At 37.4% G+C, this 15,128-nt stretch overlaps 1 protein-coding gene across 14 annotated transcripts in view; it reads right to left on the reverse strand.

Moving 5' to 3' along the window:
- The window catches only part of KIF21A (kinesin family member 21A), a 95,723-nt gene that overhangs the window by 28,081 nt on the left and 52,514 nt on the right, over positions 1-15,128 (reverse strand). For 8 of the 14 annotated variants that reach the window (XM_065049005.1, XM_065048999.1, XM_065048995.1 and 5 more), the window contains exons 12-23: positions 11,807-11,845; positions 9,580-9,664; positions 9,278-9,395; positions 7,960-8,148; positions 6,925-7,124; positions 6,422-6,529; positions 5,840-5,908; positions 5,518-5,729; positions 4,703-4,856; positions 3,382-3,582; positions 1,949-2,050; positions 184-349 (exon numbers count right to left, since the gene is read on the reverse strand). In XM_065049005.1, coding sequence (XP_064905077.1) covers positions 184-349; positions 1,949-2,050; positions 3,382-3,582; positions 4,703-4,856; positions 5,518-5,729; positions 5,840-5,908; positions 6,422-6,529; positions 6,925-7,124; positions 7,960-8,148; positions 9,278-9,395; positions 9,580-9,664; positions 11,807-11,845 — 1,643 coding nt within the window. The remainder of the gene's footprint in view (positions 1-183; positions 350-1,948; positions 2,051-3,381; positions 3,583-4,702; positions 4,857-5,517; positions 5,730-5,839; positions 5,909-6,421; positions 6,530-6,924; positions 7,125-7,959; positions 8,149-9,277; positions 9,396-9,579; positions 9,665-11,806; positions 11,846-15,128) is intronic. The other 6 variants (XM_065049006.1, XM_065049001.1, XM_065048998.1 and 3 more) reach the window with 1 other exon arrangement.

Below are 15,128 nucleotides of genomic sequence, written 5' to 3' on the forward strand. Positions count from 1 at the left end.
GCTGAGGGGATATACTTAAAAATTACATACATGCACACCAATTGTGAAATAGAGTTTAAGCGTAAGATGTTAAAATACAGCATCTATTCAGAAAAGAAATAGCCTAGAATGCCCAGTACAGCATGCGTGAAAGGCAAACATGACATGCAGTTGACTATTCAGAATATAAGATGACAAAATTACCTTGCAAAGCATGACCCAGCAAAGCATCAAGTTCAGGATTTAATTCAGCTTTTTCTTTTAGCATATGAAACAGCAGTTGGTTTTGAGTAGCACTAGTAATTTCTGTCTGTTTAAGACGACCCTCAAGAACTTTAATCTGAGCTTCTTTCTGAGCTGCTTGGAGACCCTGGGAAAGAGAAAAAGAAAGCAAGATGAAAAACACTTTATCACAACTCTTTTGCTACAAAATGAGAATTGCCAAAACTTTTTAAAATCTACAAAAGACAAATGACATATACATTGTAGCCTTCCTCTTGCATCCTGAAGATCAGGTGTCAACTAAAGGTCCTTTTTATTTTTAAAAAATGAATAAATAAATACATAAAAATAAATATTTTGATGTTACTTATTAAGCATTCATTTAACTTGTGTTCCTCAGACTCTGCATCTAGTGACTAAATTGGATGTGAGTCCCAAGCACAATTCATAGATTATTTGCATTTATTTAAGAGTAGATAGCATCTGAAGAAAGAAAAAAGCAGCATCTTCATTTTTCACAACTAAGTACTTTTTAAAAGTTATTACCTATGATAGCCTGTAAGAAGAAAAAAAATAACCAAACCAAACAAAAAAAAACAAACATACACACACAAAAAAATTTAAAAACCCCACACCAACCACCACCACCAAACACCAACCACCAACCACCACAGAACAGTAATCTGTCCTACAGAATCACTCAGCTTTTGCTGAAACATATTGTGGCCTAACTTAAGAGAGAGTCTATTCCCTAGATCCACGTTGTAGAAAATGTAGCCAAGGAAATTTCAGAGAACAGTTTCTCAATAGAAGAAACAGTAGGGAAAAACAAAGGTACAAAACTTCTTCTCAAAGGCTTGTAGAATAACAGAGGAGATTGAACACTAGCACTTGAGAAAGAAGTGCAGTACTATAGGCTTACAAATTAGATTCTGATTTTATCAAAAAACTAAAACAACATTAATAAACACATTTTTCATGTGGAAACAACAACAGAATAGACAGCGTGCATGACCAGTTTTGCAAGAAAACATACTTCTCGTTTTCTACACAATAATTACTTATCAGAAAGAAGAGAAACACCTTCACATAACGGAGTTTTTTATCACGATAACGAGAAATTGTGAACAAAGTTAGAGACACTTCTCTCATATTAATTCTGCTGCAAGAAAACCTTTTTTTGATTACCACTGAGTATGGCCTCTAACCAGAAAGAAAAACAGCAGCAAGAGCATATGATACATGCGTGCACAGGGTTGTCAATTGCCAAATACTCATTTTGAAAATATTGCTTCCCAATGCTTTCAGAAAAAGCCCATACTGCTCTATTCAGAAGTACAAACTTCGACTGAAGTATGCCATGCATTGGTATATTTGAAACACTCATATTTATGAAAATAGATGAGCCAGTCTTTAAAAAAAAGACCTGAGTATTCTTCAGGTGCTTGTTGAAAAACATAGAACAACTTTCTTTATTTGTTTGCGAAAAGCTAGTGCTCTTATAAGAACAACATGAGGTAATTAGTGAAGTAGAGCATACTGGGATTTGAAAAACAAGCAATAGATTGAAGGAGACAATGGATCTCAAGGGCCTTCGTGCTGAGAATCAGCGTGATTCAGTAGCATCGACTAGCTTTGTTTTGTCTAGCTTACTTTTCACAGATATAAATTCACATTAGTTAGTACTGATGGCAGCACAGCTCTGCTCCTGGTTCCTGGCACACACATCTTTTGCTTAATGCATTACCTTATTGATACCCATTGTGAGGAAGTGATCAAGCAAATATCGAGCTTCTGTCAAAGTGCAAGCATTAATCACTGCTGTTACATCCAGGGTCTCTCCTTCTTCCTACATGTGCAACAACAAAGACAGATGGTGAAAAACGCATAATTTAATTCATTATGGTAATCAGTGAAGACAGAAAGTAAAGATGCTGCAACAGTCAGTTCACCCCCTTGGTACCCGTAAACCACGTCTGATAAATTTTTTTGTACAAACTATCCCCAAAACACCCCACAGTACAGACTCCACAGCCTTCCCAGTCTCTTCCAGTGCTTCAGTTCTCTTCTTACTAGAAAGCTCTTCTCAACCTCCAACTCAGACCCCTTCTTTCTACAAGCTAAGCTATTCACAGTGGATGCAGAAATAAGTGCATTCCTTCAACCCCTTCAGCCTTCATGCATTCGAAGACTTCTCCCTCAGTCTTTTCCTCATTTTTCCTCCAAGTATTCTCAGTCATTATTAAGCACTTTGATAGCCTCAAGTATTAAGCCTTTTGTGCTCACCACTTCACTGGTAAAGTCCTGTAACCTTGCACCATGCTGTCCAAAATTCAAGAAACCCTGATGAGAGTAAAAGCTGCTGGCAATGTAACATGTATTAAAGCACAGATTAGCTCAAGGTGGGAGAGGAGGAACTCAAGCACTGCCATATAAAAATACTGGTAAGCATTATAGTTCAGATTCCATGCTACCATGTGCCAAGAGAGATTGCAGGTGATGGATTCTTCCTGCTAGATTGTATACGATGTGATGCACATTATAAAAGTCTCCACATTTGGGTTTTACTGCTTTTGGTAACATAAAATTTCTGCATCAACCGTAGTAGACAACTTCCCTTTACTAGATTACTATTTAAGAAAAAACTTAAAAAAAAATAAATAAAAGAAATAAATTCTAAACAAGCAACATGGCCTGAAAACAGTCTTTAGTTACAGAAGGCCACTGTTCCATAATTGAAATATATTAACATGCAATATAAAGAATTTATATGAATTCTTATATACAAAAAATACTTAAGTATATTTAAAGTATAAAAAACCAATACAAGGGAGTGTAAGTATATCAACAGCTACAGGAATATGATTCAAGCTGTTAGCCTTTAGTCCCAAGAATTCTATTAATTTAATGCCAGCAGAATAGAAAGCATCAGCTTTGACACTTAAATGCTTTGCAATCTTAACTTGCATTACACTATTGACATTAAAACTCAGATCTGAAAATTCAGTTGTACAAACGCTCTTCATTTCAGATTTCAAAGTTTTCAGTAATTTTCATTTCCTGGTTCAATAATTATGTAGCCAAAATAAAATTCATTTCTAAATGAGAATATTTTCAAAACTAACACGGTTGTTTTTTCTTTTCTCCTTTTTACTATTTTCGCATTAATATTTGACCTACCTTTGCTTCTTCCATTTGCATAATGTTTGCTTGGCAGTCAGAAATGCTGTCATTAATGTAGTCTATGTTTGCAGTTAGTGATTCCATTTCTTCATTTATATTTTGGACACTTCTATCTGCTTCACTGCCACCCCCATCCTTGATGAGCTTCTCCCTTCGCTTTGAAAGCTTTTCTCTTCTTTTTGTAAGTTCTTCACGTTGCTATTATCCCCAAAGACATAATATTACATAAAAAGGAATTAGTAAACACTCCACAGCATTTTAACACATATTTGTTTTCTTTTCCCTGCTATAGTTTAACATAGAATGATTTCTACAGGAATAATATACACAGGTGTATATTATTCCATTAATGTCCTTTTTATTTCTTACTTAGCACAGCAATCCCACAGTTCAAGTGCTTACAGTATCACAGTATGTTTGGGATTGGAAGGGACCTCAAAAGATCATCTAGTCCAATCCCCCTGCTGGAGCAGGAACGCCTAGGTGAGGTCGCACAGGAACATGTCCAGGCGGGTTTTGAATGTCTCCAGAGAAGGAGACTCCACAACCTCCCTGGGCAGCCTGTTCCAGTGCTTTGTCACCCTCACTGAGAAGAAGTTTCTTCTCAAATTTAAGCGGAACCTCTTGTGTTCCAGCTTGATCCCATTACCCCTTGTCCTATCATTGTTTGCCACCGAGAAGAGCCTGGCTCCATCCTCATGGCACTCACCCTTTATATATTTATAAACATTAATGAGGTCCCCCCTTAGTCTCCTCTTCTCCAAACTAAAGAGACCCAGCTCCCTCAGCCTTTCTTCATAAGGGAGGTGCACCACTCCCTTAATCATCTTGGTTGCCCTACGCTGGACCCTCTCCAGCAGTTCCCTGTCCTTCTGGAACTGAGGGGCCCAGAACTGGACACAATATTCCAGGTGTGGTCTCACCAGGGCGGAGTAGAGGGGAAGGAGGACCTCTCTCGATCTACTAACCACCCCCCTTCTAATACACCCCAGGATGCCATTGGCCTTCCTGGCCACAAGGGCACAGTGCTGGCTCATGGTCATCCTGTTGTCCACCAGGACCCCCAGGTCCCTTTCCCCTACACTGCTCTCTAATATGTAATTTCCCAACCTATACTGGAACCTGGGGTTGTTCCTGCCCAGATGCAGGACTCTACACTTTCCCTTGTTGCTGGTGTTGTTTAGAACCTCTTCGTTGACTGCAATGGATTCCAATTGTTTTGCCCATGCCACCATCACAGCAATTCATGTACAGCAAAAATAAATGCACTCTCTCTATTTAATACGACAAAACAGCCAGTGTTCAGCAGATCACCCACCGTAAGTAACCTGTTCATATCTGCCTCCATATTGGAAATGGTCATCCTCTGCATAATGATATCAGTCACTCTGCGTTCAAGTAGTTGCCACTTCATCCTGGCTGCCCGTGAGGAGTAAACTCTACTTGTCACTGCTTTCCGCTGGTATTTCCTTCTGTGATAAATTCAAGAGAAACATACAATTAAGTCTAAAGCAGACCAATTACACATTTGAACATGGAAATGGTCAGGCCAGAATATTTTTCACAGGCAACTTAAAAATTTCTTCAAGTTTTTCATTGCACCAGACAGCTAACTGCACCCAGCCCTGAACTGTACTGCACTTAGTATGTTGTATTTGAAAAACAGGTATCAAACACTGTGGCATCTTGTATAATGCACTATTGAAATCAGATGCCACCTGAGAGTTTGTCCCTGTTTAACAAGGAGATCTGCTTGAAGTCACAGTGGAAGACCACCAGCAAAACTAATATATTAAATTGCGTTTTCTAACAAGGGTTTTTTTTGTACTCAAGAACACTGCAAGCACTGGACTGGCGAGGCATTTCTCTTTAAGGACAGATTAACTCCATTTTGAAATTGTAGGGTTTCTTAGTGTGATTTGCCCTTTAATGCCACTTTACATTATTCCACAGTCTTAAACCCACAAAACTCAGGTTGTATTTGATAATGGTAAAATGCCTCTTTTGTGAGCATTACATGACAGCAGTTTGAAAAATCACTACTGCAATATGTATCATCACAAGTTTATCTGCTAGAAAAATCCATGCAATTTTCAGTTCTCTTAAGAAAGTATAAACAGTTTTGATTCTTACCCTGTTCCATTTGTTGCAGTTACAGATAACGCTTGAACCCTTGCAACAGGAATTCTCATCTTCTGCTGTGCTGCTGTTCTTGAACCATCGTGCTCGACTGATGAGCTAGAACTTGGTTCCTGTATAGGATGCTCAGGCAGACTCAGTTTTCGACTTACTTTTCCTGCCACTTTATCAGACAGAGGCCTTACTTGCCGACGAAGGGCTGTGACCTAAAACAGAGTGCAAAGACACGATTACCTCTCCACAAAACTGTGTTCTAAGTTATTGCAATACAATATCATTCTGTTTTCAAAGATGCACTACTGTTTCACCACAGTACCTCTTCAGTTTTGCGACGCAAGATAACTTCTTGATTCCTTTTTTGAGCTTCCAGAAGCTTGAGCTGATGCTGTGAAAAAAATACAAGCAGCACGTGTTATTTTTTCCATTATGTGCCACGACTGTATTGTGTAAACAAAACCAAAAAACAATACAAAACAAAACAAGACCTTTACACACTAATACAAGTTTGCAAAATTTTTGTGACTTAAAGAGATCAAGTCACAGTGGTTTCTTGGTCTTTCTAGGGCAAAATGAAAATAAGCATTTCACCATATCTATTCTCTACCAAAAATAATACCTGCATGCACTTAAAGTTGCAACAACAGTTTTGCAAAAATTAACTAATAATACTGAAATACATATTCAATAAGTCTCCTATTTTCTGTTGCAGTTATCACCTGAAGCTAGAAACTAAGCTATCATAGAAGTCAAATCAAATTATGTGCATTTCATCTGGTCAAAATATAAAGGTACATGGCAGTCTCAGTGAATGTGCGTACACATTGTGTGCCTGCAAGTAGATGCACATCACAATGGCAGATGCATATTGCAAATGAAAGTTCTTTATCTGTCAAATCACCTCTCGTTTGCGTTGCTCCTTTTTAAGCTGCGCAATCTCTCTGTTTCTTCTAGACTCAGTCATTCTAGCTTTCTCCTGCTCTTCTTTCATTTGTTTCATCAAGCGAACCTGTAAAGACATCATCACTTACAAAAAGCTCTTTACACTGAAGTGCTGTTCCCTGCCCTCACTCAGAGTTTCTCATTCAAGTTGCCATCTTCCAGTATATTACACACTTTTAGCAATTTACCTCCTTCATCTAAGTGTCTTCTTCACTAAGTGCTGAATAACAGTTAATAAGCAGTGCAAGCTTCTCCATGTTTGATACTGTAACTTCTGTTCATTAAACCTTTTTAGGTTTCCTCTCTCCCTGGAATAGCCTAGTCTTCATATCTTTTCTCTTTTCAGACTTCTGAGCAGCTGACAGCAAAAACAAAGTTATCTGGCAGATAAATGCACAGGAGATTTCAGCCCATTTTTCAGTAAATACTCATTGTACGAGACTGCAATATACTGAAATATACCTTTGTTTTCTTCATCTCTGTCACCTCCTGCTGCAATTTCTTCAGTTGCTTTTCATATTGAGACTGATTTTTAAGCAATCTTGCATGTTCCTTTTGTGCTGTTTGAAGCCTCTGCAGTTCTTTATTCATAGCTTGGAGTTTCTTTTCATATTCTGATTTGATTTTTTTTGCCTTTTCTTCTGAATAGGTCTCTACAGAACCTAGAGCAAAAGGGAGTTCTTTTGTTCAGGATATTTTTACTTTGGCAGCCACAGCAAATGACTGCTTCCTCTGCTTTCAGCAATGTCTGCAAAATCTTTGAAAAATTTAATTTGTCTCTAGCACCTGTCACCTGCACTGCTTTGAGCTTTCCACCTGGTATGACTTTATGGATAACAGATCAAGTATTAATACTTTGCTTCTGATTTCTTTGCACTAGACAGCAAATACCTGAGTACCTGAAGACACAGATACACACATGCTCGGCAACACATGTGCACAAGATCATAGCAACAGTCTCAAGAGCCATCAAGCCTTTCTTTTTAAAAAGAAAGAAACAAACAAAACACTTCCTGCAGTACTCTCCCAAGGTTCAACTATTTATGGCTTAGGATTCCATGAGCCAGAGTCAGTTTTTCATCTCAGTACAATGGCATACAAAGAAGCTTGGTCAGTAAAACATCTCTGCAAGGCCACTGATCCTGGTTCTTATTTTTATGCAAATCAAAAGAAAGGAGAGAGGGAGGAACAGTAAAGTATTTTTAATTCAGGAACTATCTCAAGGACTATCTTAAAATGAAAGCTCCTAGAAATTTGAAAATAAATGCTTATTCAACCAAATGAAATACCCATTAGTAGCAGTATCTTTTTTTAAAAAAAAACTGTCAGTTCTGTCAGAAACTAGAATAAGTGAAATATGATTCACTGGCATTGTGACTACAAACTGTTCTCTGCAATTTCTTACCACATTTGAGAAAAAACAAAAGGAATTAGCAAACAATTCAATTTTAATATCTTACACAACCATCTAGGTTTAAGTGATTTTGTACTTCTTACCCAAGTTTTGAAGAACCTGATCTCTTTCAAGCTGAGTGTCTCGAATCTTATGTTGTAGCATCATCAGTTTCTCTTCATATTGTCTTTTCAGTGTTTGCAACCTTCGCTGGCTGTTCTCTAGCTCATCTATCAGTTTCTGCTTAATAGCTATTTCACAGGTGATATTTGCCAAGTCAGCTTGATAATTTTCTAAAATAAAAAGATTTGAGTGATTAAAAATTAAGACTTCTGTTAAAGTAACAGTAAGAGTCACATAACTATAGATAACCCCTTCAATGTTAGGGTCATTTTCTGACATGTAAATTATGCATCAGAGAATTCTACACAAAGCACAATGCAGCAAATTGAACTATTATCTGAAATTCACAATAAAGTCTCCTCCTTAAACACTCACCCCATCCTAGAACTGGGAAAGAGGTAGAGAAAGATCACACTCATTGGATCCCAGCTGCCCATATGTTGTAATTTCTCACATTTAAATCTCCGCATCAGCAATCTGTCCTTCCCCATGCAAAAGCTGCACAGGCTATGAGACTTCAGTCACATTTCAGGGCTGGAGAATAACTGCCATTCATAAATCCAGCAGATTATAAAAGGAAAATCTGACTGCTAGCAGACTCCAAGGGGAGACTTTCTCTCCTTTAGTTCTTAAAAAAATACAGGCAAAATTCTGAGAAGAGAGGATCCACCTTGATCATGGAAGTGGAATGGTGAAGAGCATAAGAAAAATAGGAAGAAAAAGGACTAACCCACGCAAATTTATAAAAGTTTAATTCATTTCCTTAGTCAATTAGGTCCTTTTCCGGTTTAAGATTATGTGCTCCACAATAAAGATGTCAGTTGAAGATTTTTCTTTTTAGGTCCTGCAACTCCTGCTAATAGTTTGTGTGACTCACAAACAAGAGGGAACCAACTGACTCAGTTTGTCTATTTGGCCCGACTCAGGGAATTGCTGGTGATGCTGCCTCTCACTCCAGTGATTCTAATTGCAGATCACATGTAAGCCAGCTGTGATAACATTATCACCTTGACAATTAGTCCTGGGACATAAAAATAGCCCAGTACTTAAACCTTACATTTTGGATATTATAACTAAGGAAGAAATGTGTTATCAAACACGCAATGGCCTCTGGTCAATTTTAAAGCCAGTAGAGGAACACTTGTTCAGTGTATATTACATGTCTTAGCACTACAACTAGACATACAATCCACAGAGAATTATGGACAGTGGCTTGACAGCATGCTATCTTGCCTACCAAAACCCAAGGAATGACAGATAGTACTTGTAAAATACTACAAAATATTGCACTGACATCACCTTTTTCATCAGAGTCAGAATCCGACTCATCTGAGCTTTCAACAACTTCCATGTCATCTTCATCCTCATCATCTTCCTCTTCTTCATCCTCACGATCACTTGCTTCCTGAATTTCCTCCTACAAAAATGTACAAAACAGAAAGATGCTGAAGGACACGCACATTTTTCCAGCCCCTAATCACTTGTGACTATCACTGTGAAGCCACAGTATCCACCTGACCCATTCCTAATTTCCTTCATGTAACCTTGTAAATCTTTAAACAGGCAATGAACAAATAAACCAAACACTTCTAAATACTTACTGCTTCCAATTCATTATTCTCTCTCTCCGAAGTGCCTTTTTCATCTCTCTTCTCCTGCTCGTTATCTGTGTTATCCTCTTTAACACTAGCAGAAGAGGCACAGATACAAAATATTCACAAACTGAAATGGCATGCAGTTCACATCCCCCAAACCAATAAACTGTAATTCCAAATAAAGATGAAAACCAAAGTGCAGTTAGATAAAGGCACGAGTGTTGGGCTTGGGTAAAACACAACTTCCAAACTCCCACACATAGTAAAACAATGCTTAATTACTCTTAATCTTAGCTTGCAAAATAATATTGGTGATTAGCACATTGGATTAAGGCATACTGCATGACTGGGACAATTAGTATACACATCTTCATAAACTACAGCAGCATTCATTTTGCATGGAAGTTGCAGTGTACCCAGAATAGCTTTTACAAAACAAGTGAAGAACATTTTGTGTAAGTACAGCATACATTACATGTATTACTACACTGTCAAGCTATAACAGAGCCTGCCTACTGTGCTTACAATAATATGAAAATTTATGTATAAATGTTAAACACCACCTAATTTATTATAATACAGCTACTCTTTTGATCAGCTATTTACTTTGACATCAAAGGAATGCTCAAAATAGGCAGTGATACAACAAAGGCCATCAAGAAATACTGATTTTTTGCAATAGGACTGTCTGTCTCAAAAAGAAACTTTTCCCAACTAGTAAGATTTCTTTTTAGTGTGTTTCCATGCTGATTTTTTTTTCCCCAGACTATGGCTGAAAACTTATTTGAAAGTCAAGCATCTCTATATTCTTTCCTTTCTTGGCAACCTGAACTGTAGTGATGGCTTATACAAATTACAGCAGGGCTTTGTTCTGTATTGTTTGAAAGGTTTGGTGGTTTAGCCATTAGGAGGAGTTTTAACATTTTTTAAATGCTACATGTACAAAACCTGAACCATCTGCTACAGATGGGAAATCATGATAAAACAAGGCTAGACACTATAGAGGGTAATCATGAAAAAAACGTGGTTATGATTGCGTGACGTGGAATCCACCTCAAACTTCAGCATCATAAAAGTTTGGCAATTCACGTGCTGTCCCTGATCAGGCAGGGCAACTAGAAATGCACATCTTCCTCCACTGACACCAAGAGGAGCTCGGACTCAAGGTCCAGCTCTTAGATAAAACCAATACCCAGCGCAGTGATGGGAAATGTTCAGTAATTTGGCAAGTGACACCTAAAAAACCCACCTTTTGCTTAGACCATCTGAATCCACGCAACAGCCAGGGAGGCTGGAAGTAAAAAGCCTAATAACCAGATTTGTACAGAAAACAAATGCCCACAGGGAACACTGAGCCACACAATCTCATTTCCACAGACTCTTGTCTCAGCCCACAACAGGTTCTTTTTTATGTTGGTTAATAAGCTTAAAAGATAGCAGATCTTAGCTGCAATCTTCATGCAGATTGAGGCAAATCCCCAGTTCCCGTCTGCCTGCACACAGCATGGAGTTCACCACCACAGAGCATTTTGTTCTGTCTAATAAAGGGGAGAGACAGGAGGAAGGAGAGCCAGCAGCTCTCCCAGGCAGAACAGCACTGCTTAATTTGTGTGCTACCAAGCTGTGGATTCACAACATCTGCGTGAATTCAGTGAGTATCAAAGCAGACAGCTGAAACATAACAGCTGTTACTTTCATTTTCAAGGACAGTATTTTTCATTTTTAAGAGCCCTCAACTTAACTGCTCTCTCTGACTAACATGTGCTTTGGCTGAAGCTGAGTGGAAGGAATGGCTTCAGCCACACTTTCCAAAATAAAAGCAGCAGACTTAGATGAGGTGTGAAGGATCAAGACCTTCTTGATCTCACACACCAAAATTATTATTGTTGTATATTGCCTGCTATACGTTTTATACCATATGAGCTACAGTGCCTTCCTCCTGCCTTTCATGCCATACAGGCCATGCAATAAAGAAATTCTGCTGCAATTCCCAAATGCACCACCTCCCCACAAATGCCTGTTCAACACTGTGCAATCCCAGAGACAACCTCAATCCCACAACAGAGGCTTCTTCCAGCTAAAACACTTGTTCAAAGTCAAAACACAGGAAAGAAGTTTGAAACTTCAAATTAGCTACTCTCAAAGTACCTATGGATCTGCCCAACTTCTTTTCATGTATGACAACCAGTTAATTGAAATGACAGGTAATTAAAAACCTGGGAAATATTCCAACCTTCTTTCTTCTTGACTGCTTTCCTCAAGTTTCTGTAGCCTTCAAAAGCACGAGGTACAGTATTGGAAGGCCAAGCCAATGAAGGACAAACCAGACAGTGAAAAGCAAAAGTGATAAGAAGGTAAAAAAAATGATATATATGAGCTTGTGGAGTTTAAAACGAAATTTTAAAAGATACCATCAAGAGACAACGAGTAGTAAAAAGGTAATACATTTTGCACAGTTGGAAAGTAAACAGAAAACAAAGAAGCAGCATTTGTAGGTTAACTAATCTGTCACTGTCAAGTATTGTATATTCAATTTACATTAAGGAAGAAGTTTTAAATACAGAAAATATATTTCACTTTGGGAATTATTTCTAGCACAGGTTCAAAAAAAAAAATCTCTTAGTTCTAGAAAAAGCTCTCTCTTTTGCCACTTAAAATTGGCATTTAACATACCAAAAATGGCAAGAAGTACTGCCATTGAACCAAAGTTATAGATCCTCAGGAATACATCAGGAAAAAAACCAATGCACTACTTTTATATATGCTGATAACATATTGTAATATAAAATAGTAATGAGAACTTTTTATTACTAATATTCTAAAACATATATTCTGAATATAATTCATACAAAAATCTTTAAACTGCATTTATTTTTTTGTTTGGGGTTTTGTTGTTTATTTTTAAATAAAAAGCAAAAACCAGTTTATTTTTATGGGATTCAAAAAAGTACATGCCAATGATTGCTTGTTATTTTTTAATAAATTAACAAAAGTATGCATCAGAAGCAATGAGATGGATAAAGTGTTAGTATTTTTACTTGTGCTTTTTCCTGTTGAACAAATGTGGATGTATCAGTAAATAACTTTCTGCATGACGTATACAAGTGTAGAGATGGCTTAAATTTCAACAACTACTGAAATTGCTAAATGTTCTCATATTGAGCAAGTTTTGAGCAAGAGCTTTTGCTGCCTTTTGACCTTATACTGCCTGTCATCGTCTTTCAGTATCAGCTAGGACCTAACATGCTGAACCCCATGTAATTTTAACACTAATATAGTTTAACAAAGGTCAGGGAAATCAAAAGATAACAGTCAAAAAAGGCTACCAGGTATATAAGGCTGACAAACAATTGGAAAGGACATGGGAGGTTTGCCCTGGGGCTTCTGGTGAGTAGGTCACAGGGTGGGACACTCCAATCAAGCATGTCAGGAAAAACATTACTGCTGTGTAAACTGTTTCTGATAAACTTTATGACAGATGCTTATTAAAGGCTACAGATATATAGCAGTACATACCTGCTGCGCATTCAGAAACTGGCTCTTAGATCTTCCGGCTAGCTCACAACTATTTAGATAAGTTGCATGTATTTGAAATTATGCACCTTTCATCACACTGACCCGCAACCAGGAAACAAACAGATCAAGAAAGGTGCAGATGGAGCAGAACTAGTAACTAGGCTTATCAATCCCATTTTAATAGGAAAAGGCTAGTTAGACAAGTCTAAAAGAGCAGCACCCTAAAAATAAATTGTACAGTAAAAGCAGCTAAATGCCTGTAAAAGACAGAAGTAGAGCAAAGAATCCCTACTAACAGGGTGAATCGTCCCTTTGCAATATAGTATATTAGTATACCCATTGCCAACTCCTGAAATTTCAATACAATAAAAATTTACAGTGCTATATCATGTACGCAGGCTTTGCATTTCATTAATTAGATAGAAGCACTCTGCAGGTAACAGGTATAAGAGGCTCTATGCATCATCCCTCAAATTCTAACATTTCTTAGCTTCTAAGGAATTTTTCCCTTACCATATGCACCTCAGAAACTTATAACTATTTATTACAAAGCAGTCTACAGATGGGCCAGTAGATACATTCAAACCTTACCAGCACTTTGAAGAGTATGATCCCATTCTAAACAACACAAGACCTGCTTTAAGATGGAGACTGGACAATCAAGAGGTCTCTTCCAACTTAAATTTTTATATGGCCTCTAATTTTATAGAAAACTGAGCTCAAAAATAGTTTGTGGTAAGTTAGTCCCTACTTCTAGGTCAGACCACTCGGATATCCCATTCATAAGATTACGGTCCTGGTGTGAGCAAGTGTGACTGGACACAGAAGCTTCTTTCAGAAAAGAAAGAACAAAATGACCAAGCATGTGTTTTACTTACTACATTTTTAAAGTCATTATCTCCTACAATAAAAGACATCGCTCAATATATCTAGTAACCTTTAGCTGTTTTGTGGTCACAATCTTGTCTGCTACCTAATACTCAGGCCCCAGTCTAACAAATGGGACTCTATCTAAGGCTGTATTTAAATGCCTGCTTGAATTTGAAATGTGTTGAAACATATTACACAAAACCAAATCTCTTCATTCTTGCATTTACAGCTGAAAAACATTAAAATGCCCAGCTGAAGAGAGGTCAGAACATTCTGCTATTTTCATTTAATATTTCTATCATCCCCTTAAGTTCCTATAAACATGAGACATAAAATCTATCAAAATACCCATAAAAGTACAAGAGTTTCCTGAAAAATCATACACAAAGGAAGAATCTAGTTGCTACTACAGTAAGTGTTCTCTACAAGCATCTGACATTTGTGTGGTGAATAGATTTACAGATATAGGACCTCAAATTGCAGATATCACTAACTCAAATCTAGTTTATACTTCAACTATATTTCAGGCTTCTACTACTTTAGTTTTAACTTCTAGAAGAAGTCTGAAGGGGCATTAATAGAAGGAGTAATAGAAGTGTGGAAAATTTCAAGGAAAATGGGAATAACTCTAATGGGATCAGCCTCAGAGAACACAAACAGATCCTTGCTGCACTAACTGCTGTCTGAACAGGCATTTATATCCATGTCTATGAGTATTTTAGTAGATGAGAAGTTGGACAGCAAAAACCAGCAAAGCATGAAGTTGCAGAGAATTAGGAAACATAAAATTAAAAACATTCATAAAAGCAGGAAGATAAAGAAAAGAAGCCATTCCAAGGTCTACCAAAGAAATCCCAGCTATTCAGAATATCTTTTCTTCGGAAAGCTGCTTCAGTTTTGACATATGGTAGATAAAAGTTTATAATTTTTCGTTTTGAAACCTTCTGCTGGATTTCAGATGCATTTTAAATTAAAAAAAAAAAATCAAAATTTATGGACACCTGTGCTTTTACCACTGGCCATAGCTACATAGAAAAAAATCATTACAACAGAGACATTACAAATACAGCATACTTCACTGGAACAGAAGATGCAAAACACTTAATTTCAGTTTGTAAAAGGGTTTGAAGAAACAGCAGCTTAGGATCCAAACCCACACAGCAATAACA

Source organism: Columba livia, chromosome 1, assembly GCF_036013475.1.
Source record: "Columba livia isolate bColLiv1 breed racing homer chromosome 1, bColLiv1.pat.W.v2, whole genome shotgun sequence".
Lineage (NCBI taxonomy): Eukaryota > Metazoa > Chordata > Aves > Columbiformes > Columbidae > Columba > Columba livia.